The 15,765-nt window shown below is 43.9% G+C and overlaps 1 protein-coding gene across 1 annotated transcript in view; it reads left to right on the forward strand.

The window, feature by feature from the left end:
- The window catches only part of LOC126253554 (integrin alpha-PS2-like), a 392,425-nt gene that overhangs the window by 125,325 nt on the left and 251,335 nt on the right, over positions 1-15,765 (forward strand). Inside the window, exon 2 of the mRNA XM_049954962.1 lies at positions 7,195-7,322. Within this exon, the coding sequence (XP_049810919.1) occupies positions 7,195-7,322 (128 nt within the window). The remainder of the gene's footprint in view (positions 1-7,194; positions 7,323-15,765) is intronic.

The following is a 15,765-nucleotide window of genomic DNA, read 5'->3' on the forward strand; positions in this document are numbered from 1 at the left end:
CAATGTTGATTTTATTATTAACTGTCGCTTATGGAGTTTGTTCAGTATGAGCACCAGAGACGTCGACGAGATGCTGTGCAGCGCCAAATTTGCAACTGGTGGCCAAAATTGGAACTAATTTTTTTCCACCGTAAACTGGTTCCACATTAATGAATTAGCATATCTACGAAGTTTCATTACCTTTACGATAAATACAGCCCATACTGGACCTCTGTTACTGCACTTTAATTATATCCACCCGGCACAGAAGTAATCTGTCAGTTGATCGTGATCAATCAGGCCTTTGAAAACAGCGGAAGTAGGGCAGTTTTCCATTTGTGTATTAATTGAGTTTATTTGGTGTTGGCCAAGAAGAGTTGTGCCAACGGCCTTGCCGCAGTGGTAACACCAGTTCCCGTCATATCACCGAAGTTAAGCGCTGTCGGGCTGGGCTAGCACTTAGATGGGTGACCATCCGGTCTGTCGAGCGCTGTTGGCAAGCGGGGTGCACTCAGCCCTTGTGAGGCAAACTGGGGAGCTACTTGATTGAGAAGTAGCAGCTCCAGTCTCGCAAAACTGACATACGGCCAGGAGCGCGGTGTGCTGACCACATGCCCCTCCATATCCGCATCCAGTGACGCCTATGGGCCGAGGATGACACGGCGGCCAGTCGGTACCTTTGGGACTTCATGGCCTATTCGGGAGGAGTTTAGTTTAGTTTTAAATAAGAAGAGTTGTTTCACTGAAAGTTGGTCGTCCTGTCTTGAATAGGATTACTTCAGCTACTGGTACACAAGCTGCCGTGTGCACTCTGGCATAATAAGCTGATATACGTTCTGCGGGAAAGAAACATGCAGTCAGTTTCCATTCCCCAAAAATAATTATACACAGTTTGCTGCTGTTCTTTGTATACTTTACTGAAAAAACAAAATTCGATATGTATGTCAATTTAGTCCCTCTAAATCATCAGTATTGCACTTCCTAAGTTACATGCATCAGAAAATGCTACTCTTAAAACTACTGTGTGAGCTTTGTTGGGAACACATTACGTTAAGGAAAAGTGGCCTCTACCTACCTCGGTACGGCCAATCCAATGCAAGTCAAATGTTACATTTTAATTAATACTGAATTAAGTAATACAGCCATATTTAGGTTATAATTACGTCATCAACATGCATCACAGGTTTTTTATTCCACAAAATAACTTTATACACGACGTGAAAACAAATGAAATGCATCACCAAAATATTACAATCTCATTTTTTAAGGAAAAAGTATTTGCCTTCATTTTTAAATGTTGTTTATGTTGCATCCTCCTTGAAAACTTAGCTCAATAAGTTGTAAATAGTGATGTCATATCAAAAAATTGCTGAGAGGAACCTTCTTTAAAATTTGTTTCCAATGGACAGCAAACTCGTAATGATAAAATAGACTGCTGTTTCTGCCGGCCGGAGCGGCCGAGTGGTTCTAGGCGCTACAGTCTGGAACCGCGCGACCGCTACGGCCGCAGATTCGAATCCTGCCTCGGGCATGGATGTGTGTGATGTCCTTAGGTTAGTTAGGTTTGAGTAGTTCTAAGTTCTAGGGGACTGATGACCTGAGAAGTTAAGTCCCATAGTGCTCAGAGCCATTTTTGAACTGCTGTTTCTACGCAGAACTGGTTCAAATAGAATAGGAATTGTTGCTGTGTTCTCTTATGGGCGAGATGTCTGCTGTCACCATTTTCTAGATAATTTTTCGAAGTAATTTTAAGTTGTCAGCACATCAGGCATGATGGCATTACCCATGATGGCTTGTAGGACACCGCACTGAACTATACAATTGACTATAAAGATATTTTCAACTTTTTTGCAGATAGAGCTTCATGCACTTGCGACGTTTAGTAAATATATGCCTAAAATCGTGTCTGACTTCATGAATGTCATAAACTCAACCTATAATGGTTTCTTCGTAGATGGAACGCTGGACCTTAATTTTCCTCCGTGTTCCTTCCAAAAGAGCTGCGCCTAAACCCGATGTTCGTCGTCTAGTGACAGGGATGCCAACGAATGTCTAGTTCCTTTCGCTGTTGTACCAGGTGTAGGTAATGTTTGTGGCTCAGGAAAGGGATAGACAATCGCTCGCAGGGAGTTGGTGGCTCGTCGCGACATGAGGTTGAAGGTTGCGCGCGGTCCAGCCGTGTGGCCCAGTGTTTGGAGACTGCTATTGATAGCCTGTCCGGTGCCTTCCTGGAGACGCCTTGGACCGCGGGGCTATACATAGGCACGCAGCAGCGCCGTAAGCTGAGATCTTGCGCTGCTCGGTCACCGATCCGGTGTGCAGCTGCGCCGGCTGCTGCCTCTAGCCATATAGCACCACCAACTCGTCCGAAAGCACCGTACCAAACGCGATAGCTGTGGTGGGCGTCTGTCCTACCGAGCCTTATCGTAACGCAGGCGTCACTGACAGATTGTTTATATTGTAAGTATTTGTCAGTTTGTCTTAACGGAACAATATTGGCAAACGTAAAGGTAAATTGCAGGAGTACCACAGGGAAGTGTGATAAGGCCGTTACTGTTTACAATAAGTATAGATAAATGATCTATTAGGTAACGTCGGAAGGCCCATGAGGCTGTCTGCAGATGATGCGGCTGTCTATAAGAAAGTAGCAGCGTCAGAGGACAGCATCGAACTGCAGGAAGACCTGCAGAGGTTTGGTGAATGATGCAGGTACTGGATTTTAACCCTGAATGTTAATAAATGTAACGTATTGCGCTTATGTAGAAGAAATACACTACTCTACAATTATGCTATTGGTGACAGATCGCTGGAAACAGTGCCTACCTCGTATCTAGGAGCGAGCATCCGAAGCCATCTTAAGTTGAATGACCACCTAAAACAAAGAGGGGGAAAAAGCAGATTGCCAGACTGAGATTCACCCGAACCACATACTTTTACGAGGCTTGTCCAGGAAACAAGTTTCTATCGTTCGCAAAATAGAAAGCACAGTGAAAATCAGATATTTGCAACAATTAACTACACCCTCCAGCTACTTCTCTACGTAGTCGCCGCTCCTATTTAGACATATGTTGTTGCGTTGTGCCCTCGTTATGGGAGACAGCCGCCTGTGCTGTCCACCAGTTCTCTTCGGCCGGCCAGTGTGGCCGAGACGTTCTAGGCGCTACAGTCTGAAACCGCGCGACCGCTACGGTCGCAGGTTCGAATCCTGCCTCGGGCATGGATGTGTGTGATGCCCTTAGTAAGGTTTAAGTAGTTCTTAGTTCTATGGGACTGATGACCTCAGAAGTTAAGTCCCACAGTGCTCAGAGCCATTTGAACGATTTAGTTCTCTGCGCTGGTCTAAAGCTCGTTGCCTGTGCCAAAAAAATTTCACAGTGGCTCATGTGAGCAAAGATGAACATCAGATGGAGCTAATACGGGGCTGTATGTGTATGGTTGGTGATGAAACGCTTCCCATCAAAAACGCTGCAAGAGCGTCTTCATTGCCCCCGGATTGTGTGGCCGAGATTTGTCATGAAGAAGGAAGTACATGGCAGATACGTTATGTGGGATTGCGAGAAATCAGGCAAAATCTCTCGACAGGCACCCAGAAAGGCGGGGATTCTATTGACTAGGCATCCTTACATGCTCACTGTGTGCTCAGAAACTGCAACGTGATGTGATCGATGGGCATTCTAGAGACACCGCGTAACACATCTGTGCAAAGCTTCATCGGATTTTCACTGTGGTTTCCATTTCGCGACTGATCGGAACTTACTTCCTGGACACATCACTTACTTCTCTTTAAATTATTTCCGTCTAAGGCACCTTCCCACGGCTCGCGCGGCTCCTCGGAGGTTCGAGTCATCCCTTGGGAGTGGGTGCGTGTGTTGTCCTTCGCTTAAGTTAGTTTAAGTTGGATTAAGTAGTGTTTAAGCCTAGGGACCGATGACCTAAGGAGTTTGGTCCCATAGAACTTACCACAAGTTTCCAATTTAAATTATTTCGCAGCTCTGGCATTAAAATTGCTATCAGTGCCTCGATTTTACCATTCCTACATTCTTTAACAATTCGATAAAATTTTTGGGTGACGTCACTGATTCCCGATGAACTATCTCTTGACCAAGAGACTAATGACCGCCTTTTTTAGTGGAGGAGGAGGTAAGTGTTCAACGTCCCGTCGACAACTAGGTCATTAAAGACGGAGCACAAGCTCGGATTAGTGAAGGACAGCGAAGGAAGTCGGCCGTGTACTTTCAAAGGAACCATCCTGGCATTTGCCTGAAGCGATTTAGGGAAATCATGGAAAACCTAAAGCAAGAATGCCGGACGCGGGTTTGAACCGGCGTCCTCCCTAATACGTGTCCAGTGTGCTAACCACTGCGCCACCTCGCTCGGTCGCTCTTTAGTCCCTTAACCCTCCACCAACCAACCAACTGCTCCACTCCTTCCACCAATACCCAGGATTCGACCCGCTCCTCAGCATGGCTGTCACACATGCTGACCCCGCATCTGGAAGAAATATTCTTCCGCAAAGATGAAAATGGGACACAACGTATATTTGTATGAGTGGAATAACGTTTTATGAACAACTTGTGTATTTCCTTCTAATGTTGTAACTAGACAAATGTCTTGTTTTACTTCCATTGAAGCATTTACTATGTACTCGAAACCATGCTCCTCGTAGTTCAGCAACTCGACATTTTTTTAACATTAAATCTGCTATATTTATTTGGTAATCAGTATAAGTTTCCTTTTCTGACCGGGTATTGTTTCTTTAGATAATTTACGTATAGAATAAAGCCATATACGATACACACAAAATAGCCTAGTCCGAATTTCGTTCCCACGAGTATGATTCATTAAGCTTACGTTTGGTCCGCATTTGTTTCCACAAATCGGACTCGTGGAAGTACGGCAAGGGGTTGAAGCCACGGCCGAACACCTGTCCCATCCTTGTCAAGGCAGACCTGTATGTAAATCCTTCAAAACATAAATTACGTTGTTTTTGTTGATCTTAAATCGTAATCCCATGGCATGTCCAGTATCCTTGTAGAAGTGGTCTGTAGATGGGTCCATACATGTTATAAAAATGGATGTGTGTGTGTGTGTGTGTGTGTGTGTGTGTGTGTGTGTGTGTGTGTGTGTGTGTGTGTGTGTGTGTAGCACATCTCCTCCTAAATCACTGGACCAATTTCAACCAAACTTTGTACACACATCCCTTACTGTCAGGCAGCAGTGGCTTTGTGGGTAAGAAACACCTGCATATCATAGTTAAGGAGAAATGACGTCACATACAACGGGATGCGTGGAAAACTGTCACATCATGTATGGTTTTAAATGTATTCTTTCTGTACTACTAGCAGTATTTGCAATAAATTTTGCAAACAGTATCCACATATGCCACTGAATGTACCTACAAATTATATCATTATATGGCACACAGTTCAAAAATATATGACGTCATAATGAACACTGCTATATCCGGAAAAATGCCACATAGTGCATGAAGTTTTAATACATTTATTCCTTACTATTAACGCTCTCCTACAGTCGCTCAGCTTAAGGATATCCCTGAATCTGGCACCGCTTTTGCCAGCTTTCAACTACGAAGCGCAAACGGCTATAGAGCTACGGAGAGGCGTTGGGATAGACACTGTAAGGGGTTCGTTAGGGGTTCATTACTATTCGCTAGCGCACTTGAGCAGATGTAATTTCGATGGATTGCTCACGCACTGCCTGCGATATGGAATATCTATGCTACAATAGAATCGCAGGTCAGAGCAGTGTTGGCCGTTAAGTCGAGTTTAGTAGCTCGCAGAGAGCAGTCATGTTTTGTAGCTCGCACAGAGCACTTGAGTTCTGGAGTTCGGACAGGGCAGTCCAGCGCTTGACTTGTGTTGGGCCGGTCGTACAGAAAGATGGTAGTGCCTGAGCTATGTAGTAAAAGGTAACAAAAAAAAGTTATTGTTCTTTGTTGCCGCGCGCATATGTTATCAAGTACAACCTCCCAACAGAAAAATAATTACAATATCCACACCCAGTGCAACCTCCCAACAGAAAAATCTCATTTAAGTTCCCAATAGAGAAATTTCTTTCCAATAATAAAATTTCAAGTTTTAATGTGACCTACCATTAAAGACTAATTTCATATCGAGATTAATAAGTTTTGACGTCAGCAGCGCTGCGTCATGGCCCTGTGAAATCATCCAGAGTAAACTGGAAAATTATTACCTCACAATGATGTCGCCGGATAACGCTATCTATATATCTGCTCCTATATGAAATTTTTGGCACAGCCCAGAGCAATGCTGGCCAGTAGATTTCCATTTGTAGGAAAACAACTGATTGTCTTTTGCTTACTCATCATGAGTATGCACAGGAAAAATTCGTAAAATCTTTAAACTCAGATAAATGATTGGCAAAAGTTTTCTTCAGAACAAAAGTTATTATTGAAACATGTATGCAAGGAATTACATGGCACTTTAACATTACAATCGTGGTTAAATCAGTTGTGGCTATTAACATATGCGCGTGGCAACAAAGAACAATAATATTTTTTTAATTACCTTATACTACATCGCTCATTCTGCACGACCGGCCCAACACAAGTGAACCGCTGGACTGCCCTGTCCCAACTCCAGAACTCAAGTGCTCTGTGCAAGCTACAAAACATGACTGCGAGCTACTAAACTCGACTCACTGCCAACACTGCTCTGACCAGCGATTCTATTGTAGCATAGATATTCCATATCGCGGGCAGCACGTGAGCAATCTATCGAAATTACATCTGCTCAAGTGCGCTAGCGAATAGTAATGATCCCCTAATGAACCCCTTACAACACGTTTACAAATTCTGGTATTTGACACACGAAGCAGCTGCGCCCAGCGTACAGAAACTGTCCGAGTTGATGTTTCTTACTCTGGATCCTGCACTTATACATATTTCTTTCTATGGCTGTTTCATAATTTCAAAGATGTTTTCACGAATACATAAAAATTATTTGTTTTCAGTAGTCCATGACAAACCTAGTTCATTTTTTTGTTTTCATTTCTAATACAAAAGTGACAAATGAATACCCGGGAAATGACAGGTTTCTCAGCTACTAGAATAATAAAACATGCGTGCGGTCCTTATGCACTGCAGGCTACACGCCGAGCATTGGTAGCCCCACGGAAGAAGGTGAGGAGGATTAGCTGCTGCGTGGGTGTAGACGGTGGTGCGTCTTGTTGCAGGGTGCTGGTGGGCGCTCCCGCCGACGACACCTCGCGGTACCAGCCGGGGGTGGTGAGGGGTGGCGCCGTCTACCGCTGCGACGTGCGCGCCGACGACTACTGCCAGCAGATGCCCTTCGACAGGAACGGTACGTCAGCCCGTCCATATCCAGCCAAAAGGCTCTTAGTTGCCACCAGGTGTGACTGCTCCTCAGTGAATTTGCTGCCTAATACTCTCACATTTTCTCCTCAATAAAGAGTAAGCTTTCTATTGACTTGATGCCGCCCTCTGTTTCATTGGTACTTTTGTGATGTCAACACCCATGCTACATATAAAGTTCTTGATAAAGGTTTTCGTATTTTATCATTTATCAGCCCCTAAATTTGTTCTCTCCACAGAGTGATTTCTGGTGTGCCGCAGGGGAGCGTCGTAGGACCATTGCTATTCACAATATACATAAATGACCTTGTGGATAACATCGGAAGTTCACTGAGGCTTTTGCGGATGATGCTGTGGTATATCGAGAGATTGTAACAATGGAAAATTGTACTGAAATGCAGGAGGATCTGCAACGGATTGACGCATGGTGCAGGGAATGGCAATTGAATCACAATGTAGACAAGTGTAATGCGTTGCGAATACATAGAAAGAAAGATCCTTTATCATTTAGCTACAATAAAGCAGGTCAGCAACTGTAAGCAGTTAATTCCATAAATTATCTGGGAGTAGGTATTATGAGTGATTTAAAATGGAATGATCATATAAAGTTGATCGTCGGTAAAGCAGATGCCAGACAGAGATTCATTGGAAGAATCCTAAGGAAATGCAATCCGAAAACAAAGGAAGTAGGTTACAGTACATTTATTCGCCCACTGCTTGAATATTGCTCACCAGTGTGGGATCCGTACCAGATAGAGTTGATAGAAGAGATAGAGAAGATCCAACGGAGAGCAGCGCGCTTCGTTACAGGATCGTTTAGTAATCGCGAAAGCGTTACGGAGATGATAGACAAACTCCAGTGGAAGACTTTGCAGGAGAGACGCTCAGTAGCTCGGTCTTGGCTTCTGTTGAAGTTTCTAGAACATGCCTTCACCGATGAGTCAAGCAGTATATTGCTCCCTCCTACGTATATCTCGCGAAGAGACCAGGAGGATAAAATCAGAGAGATTAGAGCCCACACAGAGGCATACCGACAATCTTTCTTTCCACGGATAACACGAGACTAGAATAGAAGGGAGAACCGATAGAGGTACTCAAAGTACCCTCCGCCACACACCGTCAGGTGGCTTGCGGAGTATGGATGTAGATGTAGATGTAAAGTTAACAGTACCAAGGCACTTACATCTAGATAGTTTGGCAAATATCAAACTTTTGGCCCCTTACCGTGAAAACATTCTCACGATTCGCAATGCTACAATTTTTGATCATTTCACGGCCCTCTGTGTACACCAGCGCACCAATTCACCCATCTCACTTAATTGCTTCCAGTCTTCAATACCTTCACATAGAGCCATAAACATATGTGCTGTAACTGGTGCCCTTAAACTTGTTTATTGCGTTATGTGTAGGCACTGAGGACTGGGAACAAGTGGTAGGATGGGTGGTTTGGTACGCTGGTCTTCATAGAGCGCCATAAAGTAATCAAAGTTTGTATCATATGGAATAGCGACAACTGTCTTCACGCTACGGGAAGTCATTCCAGAAAACACAGGGTAATGCCTGGTCATGAATCCATTGCCTGCTGCCACCTAAAAGAAAGTCCTTTCTCCTCTCTACAAATCCTAGCCACACTGAACATCGCCAGCCTATACGAATGGTCCTGTCGCGAACGGTGAAAGACTTTCAAAAACGTTTTGTTTCGTAAACCTAAAAAAAACTCCCAGCAAAACCTGATCCTAGCGACTCAGTAGCCTTATTCCGTCTTCAGCAAGGCACGCCAATCCGTCCTAACCCACCACATTCTCACACACTTCTACATCTATCCCTCCCTAGCACATAAATACCGTTCAGAAGTTGGGCCCAACATTATTCACCGCCTCTCCTTACAACCGAGAAAAACGCTGTTCCGCCATCATTGTCTTCGTGTACCATGAAAAAGCTAGTGTCCTAGTATGGCATTCAAACTGCAAACACGTGCACTTCCAGTCAATAACATCTGAAACACCACCTCTCTTCTGTCACCCTCAAGCACATCCAATCCATCCTGCTTTTGCAGGAACTCCCCAAGTATCAGTTATGCATCCTCTCCTGCACCTCCTGTACATAGGCTCTGCTAACTACCCTCATCATTTTGTTCCAATATTCCCCCGACACCGCCTTCTTTGTCCTCCACCCAACCTTCCAAGCTTCTCAACAGTCCCACCAGATTCATCTCATTGTGTAACCTCCGACAAATCATAATAAATCCTGACAAATCGCAGTCAATAATCGCTGGACGTACGTACTTACCCTTGATTCTGTCTCCCTAACTTCCACATCCGTATCAATGAGCTCCTTCCACCCCCCCCCCTTCCCTCCCCCTACTCCCGTATCCATACTACTAAAACACTAATATATTTTGGACTAACACTCGATCAGGAAGTAATTAATCATCCAAAAAAGCCCACAATATACTAAAATTACCATGAATGCTTACAAGCAATAAATGCTGATTATGTCCCATTTTGGACCTCCGCACTTTCAAAATTTTCTTTACGACTGTAGAAAAACTATGACTTTTTATATCACTACCGGCGATTTCTTTCATTGGATACTTGCTGCAAAAGTAGGAGTGAAGATGATGTTACAGATGCTAACATTTCCAGCAAATACAGACGGAGACAGTGGACAACAGTAGGTACTTGAGAAGCGGGAGATGGTAAAAACCTCCTTGTGGAAACCTGCAGATAATTCCTTTCTGAATTAAGTAAACATTTGGTCTTGTGATATAGTATTACTAATATTATTTCGTAATAATTGTTCAAAAACTTATCAGTGCTGCAGTGTTCGGTATTTATGTTCCTAACAGAAATATACAAAAAAACATTTTATTGCGAAATAGTCGTTATACAGGGTGCGGCAGCGTTCATAGTAGGATATTAAAAACACACCATCAGGCTGTGACTATAATTAATTTATTACCTCGTATGTCAATTAATAGTTATAGGCCGGCCGTGGTGGCCGAGCGGTTCTAGGCGCTACAGTTGGAACCGCGCGACCGCTACGGTCGCAAGTTCGAATCCTGCCTCGGGCATGGGTGAGTGTGATGTCCTTAGGTTGGTTAGGTTTAAGTAGTTTTAAGTTCTAGGGGACTGATGACCTCAGAAGTCCCATAGTGCTCAGAGCCATTTGAACCAATAGTTAAAGGTATGCCATTTCCTAATGTGTAAGTCATTGTACATTGCGTGGATTACTTTTTGAATATGACTCCTGTCAAATGATGCCCCCTCTGCACAACACATTCATCTAGGCGGCGTTGGAAGCTTTCCGTAACTCGGCGTAACGTATTCCCTGGGACATTGCCGACGGCAGTTCTGACGCGATCCTACAACGGGTTGCGACAAAAGTGTCGGAGAAAGTTTAGGTCGTTGAAGAAATAATATTTTATGATTTAGAAAAGTGATGTGAATAGAGGAAATGTTTATGTAAACGTGGAAGAAGTTTGGTACGTTTATAAGCGAAACAGCGAAAGTTATAAGCGGAAAAAAGAAATGTGGAATATTACCTGAGCAGCAACCACAGATACCAAGTGGCAATTTGAGTAACGCTAAGGTGACCGTCGATGTAAGTGGGTGCCGGAAGAAGTCATATAATTTATTGAGTGAGCTAGAGAGACAGTTAAGTCTTTTTGAACGTAATTTACAACCTGTATCTCTTCACTGCGGCTAGACAGAATTAGTGCTGTGGGCCAGAAACTGTTTCAAAGACAAATAAACTCTGTTTCAGTTGAATGAATTTTATAATTCCAGTACTGTCGTTAAATATAGATCCCTATAAGCGTAGGAAGCAGTGCTCAGGTCAATTCACGCACAGGGTAAAAAATTCAATAGTCATTTATTTACATGGACGTATACGTCTCCCCTGTCTCTCATCCGACAGCCGAAAACAAACATTAAAATTAGTATTGACACGTTACAAAGTGCACAACCATCTACAGTATTCGTAAGATTTATTGATCAGACATGACGTCACAGTTTAATAAAAGGTGTATTTGGAATTTGAAAAGCAGAGTAGGCTGTTACAGTTCTGACTCAGTGCAAGGTGAGGATCATTTGAACCAAATACCAAGCGAACTGGTAACGGAGCAGGAGGAGTCCCAATTAGTAATATTTCGGAGACATTTCCAGTTCTGGCATTTACCTTACAACCAAGAAAAAGGTCCCATAGACTGTAGTCAGAACCGGGACACCGGAACTAATCTTAAGTTAATATTGGGAGAAGATGGCTCAGACAAGTAAACTAGCTGCTCAAAAATATCCGGACCCGCTTAAGTAATGCGAAACTGAGCAGTAGATGCTGCGAGAGCTGTATCTGCTAGTATAAAAAGAGGCAAGGAGTATTGCGTTGTCAGTAGAGAAGTTATAATAGCATAATGGGACTGTTGGAGAGCTCAGGAAATACGAAAGTAGACTTGCCATTGGATTTAACGTGGCTAACAAATCCATAAGGAACATTTTAACCCTTCTACAGCTACCCAAGACGAGCGTTGGTGATGTGTCAAGTGGAAACGTGGAGCAACAACCACCGCAAAACCTAGGGCGCCACTGGACAGTGGATAGCTGTAAACGCATGATTTGGAGATATGAATTAGTCTATACTCTGTGGCAATGCAATGAAAGGGTTTGGGTTTGGTGGTTGCCTGGAGAACGTTACCTGCCATCGTGTACAGTGCCAACTGTGAATTAGAGGGGTGGTTACAGTATGCGACATTGCACCCTGTCATAAAGCAGCATATGGGAGGGAATGGTTTGTAGATAGTAACATTCCTGAAATGGACTGGCTTGTCCAGAGTCTCAATCTGAGCCCAGTGGAACACTTGTGGATGAGTTAGAACGTCAACTTCGCTCCTGAATTCCAGCGTTGAACTCCATTATCTTCTCTTGTTTCGGCTCTTGAGAAGAATGGGCTGCCATTGCTCCACAGCCATCTCACCGAAAGTGCCTCCAGCAGATTGCAAGCCGCCATAAAGGCAAAGGGTTGGACACACGCATATTAAAGTCCACTAATTGGTGTCCAGATACTTTTGATCAAATAGGGTATCTAAAAGTCCAGAATGTGTGTGTTCGTTTAAGTGGATACGGAGCAAAGTCAGGTGACGTGATTGACGGGCTGTTGCCTGCCGAAAATTTGGCCACTCTCTCAAGTCCACACGAAAATTCGGCTGAAGTCCTTCCCGCGTGGCGATCTCGGGTTACGGTGTCGGCTTCTCCCAGAATCAGTTCCATCTCGAGACGCATCGTTTACGGGTTGCCCATTAGCTCCATCTGATAACGACACCGCTCGACACAACATGACCACCGCACAAATTCGCAGCTCCGAGCCTCGCAGGCTGCTCCTGCGGTACGCTGTGAGGCCTCTGGTCCCGGGTCCTCGCGATGCTGGGACCAAGGTCAGGCGGACGGCCGTAATGACAAGCCTGCTGCCTGCTGCCGCTACTTAATCGTCGCCTCAGGCAACAGAAACGCGCTCTCCCCAACTGTGGAGCAATTTGCTAAAACGCAAACGATTTCTTCTCATAATGATTCTATAATTAAAATATCTAGGGGCAGTAATTTAGTGTCATCAATACCGGGTCAAATAACAGTTCTCTTTCAACAGTTACTGTGACAGATGCGTGTAGAAAAAGATTCGTCCTCCATGAGATAAAAAGTCCAAGGATTCTTACAACTTTAAGAAGATACAGTTTTTAAACGTGGCGTTTTCTTTTTGTCTTATCACACACAAATTACGAAATTTATGAATTTATAATTCTGAGAAACGTAATACAGTCGCTTCAACGTAACGATCGAATGGAAACCGCAAATCAATCGAACATCTGCAGTACTACTTCGGTGGGTTTCTCGTCAGTATCGCTGTTCGGTTGCAGTTCACCTGTCGTAAGGTAACATGCGTCCATTGTGCTGATCTATCCTCAGCTGGATCTGTCACCAGACAGCTTTCCACCCGCCTGACATGCGAAATGCAAAATATCTTATCTCCGTTTTATGACCAATACAGTCTCGATCTCCTTTTTACGAGGGTGACTGAAATTAAAACATTAATTAATTACTTTTCTGCAAATGAGTAATACATAAAAATTACAGGTATGTCACATTTCGACGTAGTCCTCACAACATGTAATGGATGCATTCCACAGTTTCTGAAATGTGTGGATAACTCTGAGAAGAACTCTTTCGGTTGTGGATGCAGTCTCTCGTGCAGTTTTCATCACTTCTGAAATGCTTTACGCCTAGCTCTTGTTTGAGCCATCCGAACACGCGAAAGTCACTAGGGGGCGTGGTCTGGCCAGTGACGTGGATGTTAAATGGTTCAAATGGCTCTGAGCACTATGGGACTCAACTTCTGAGGTCATTAGTCCCCTAGAACTTAGAACTAGTTAAACCTAACTAACCTAAGGACTTCACACACACCCATGCCCGAGGCTGGATTCGAACCTCCGACCGTAGCGGTCTCGCGGCTCCCGACTGCAGCGCCTAGAACCGCACGGCCACTTAGGCCGGCGACGTGGATGTTAGATACATTCAAATTTCATAACCTGTATTGTTGCTACGGTTGGACGGGCAGTGTGGTTACGAGCATCGTCTTGCTGCAACAAAACATCTTCAGTCAGAAATTTCCCGTCATTTCCTCCTGATTGCGAGACGGAGGCGATTTCGTAGAAGATTGGAATGTAAATTACTGATCGCTGTTAATCCCCTTTCCATGTAATACTCCGAAATGACCCATTTCGCATCCCAAATGAGAGTGAACACAATTTTTCCTGCCGATGGTTGAGTGCGGATTTTTTTTGTTTTTTTTTTGTTTTTTGTTTTAGCGAAGAGCTATAGCGTCATCTCTTTCTCGATTTCTTCGTTTCAGGTTTCACTTTCTGTATCAGTTCTGTCAAGAGATTCATTACCTTCGATCTGCATATTTATCACAGACACCGATGCGACTATCAAAAAAAATGTTCAAATGTGTGTGAATTCCTATGGGACCAAACTGCTGAGGTCATCGGTCCCTAGACTTACACACTACTTAAACTAACTTATGCTAAGAACAACACACACACCCATGCCCGAGGGAGGACTCGAACCACCGGCGAGAGGGACCGCTCAATGAGTGACATTGTGCCTCTAACCACGCGGCCACTCGTGCGGTGATGCGACTATCAAGTCAGCATTCATGTGACGTGCCATCCGTCTTGCGGACACTATACTGAATCGCAGCACATCACAGACAGTAACACCCAAAACAGTGGCTGCTCGATTACAATAATACGCCTCTTCTCCTTCATAAGCTCTTCCGTTGCAGCAATCCTTCTTTTCGTCAGTGTGCGGTATTCCCGGTCCAGGCGCGGAGTGTCTTTCACAGAAGTTACGACTCTTTTAAACATCCTGCACGACTCGTACACTGAGCGCAGGGACACTCATAAATTACCGTACAGTGCCTTCATGGTAAGACGCATTTCCGCAGGGTTAACAGCTTCACCACAGGTCGCAGCTCCAACGCGGTCGAGCAACGCCGTCTGTGCACTTACACAACTTCCTTTTGCGCGATGCACCAAAAGGCTGCAAACTGTTGGTAATTTGTCGAACCATAAGGATAACTCGTGCCAACTGCCAAACCGATATTACTCTTTTTAGGACTTTTATTGTACTTTTAAGGTTTTAATTTGTATCTGCCTCGTTGTTGTTATTGTGGTCTTCGTCCGAAGACTGGTTTGATGCAGTTCTCTATTCTGCTCTTCCTGTGCAAGCCTCTTCACCTCCGAATAACTTTTGCAACCTACATCCTTCTGAATTTTCTTACTATATTCATCTCTTAGTCTCCCTCTACGATTTTTACCCCTTACAATTCCCTCCAATACTAAACTGGTGATGTCTTGATGTCTCAGAATGTGTCCTACCAACCGATTCCTTCTTCTAGTCACGTTGCGCCACAAATTTCGTTTCTTCCCAATTCTGTTCAGTATCTCCTCATCAGTTACGTGATATACCCATCTAATCTTCAGCATTCTTCTCTAGCACCACATTTCAAAAGCTTCTATTCTCTTCTTTTCTAATCTGTTTATCGTCCATTTCTCACTTCCACATATGGCTACACTTCGTAGAAATAATTCAGAAAAGACTTCCTAACTCTAGAATCTGTATTCGATATTAACGCTTTTCTTGCCATTGCCAGTCTACATGTCATATCCTCCCTACTTCGACCATCATCAGTCATTTTGCTGCCCAAATAACAGAACTCATCTACTAATTCAAGTGTCTCGTTTCCTAATCAAATTCTTTCAGCATCGCCTATTTTAATTCGACTATATTTAATAATCCTTGTTTTGATATTGTTGATGTTCATTTCATATCCTCCTTTCAAGGCATTGTCCATTCCGTTCAACTTTCCTTCTAATCGTTTGC

Source organism: Schistocerca nitens, chromosome 4 (assembly GCF_023898315.1).
Source record: "Schistocerca nitens isolate TAMUIC-IGC-003100 chromosome 4, iqSchNite1.1, whole genome shotgun sequence".
Taxonomy (NCBI): Eukaryota; Metazoa; Arthropoda; class Insecta; order Orthoptera; family Acrididae; genus Schistocerca; species Schistocerca nitens.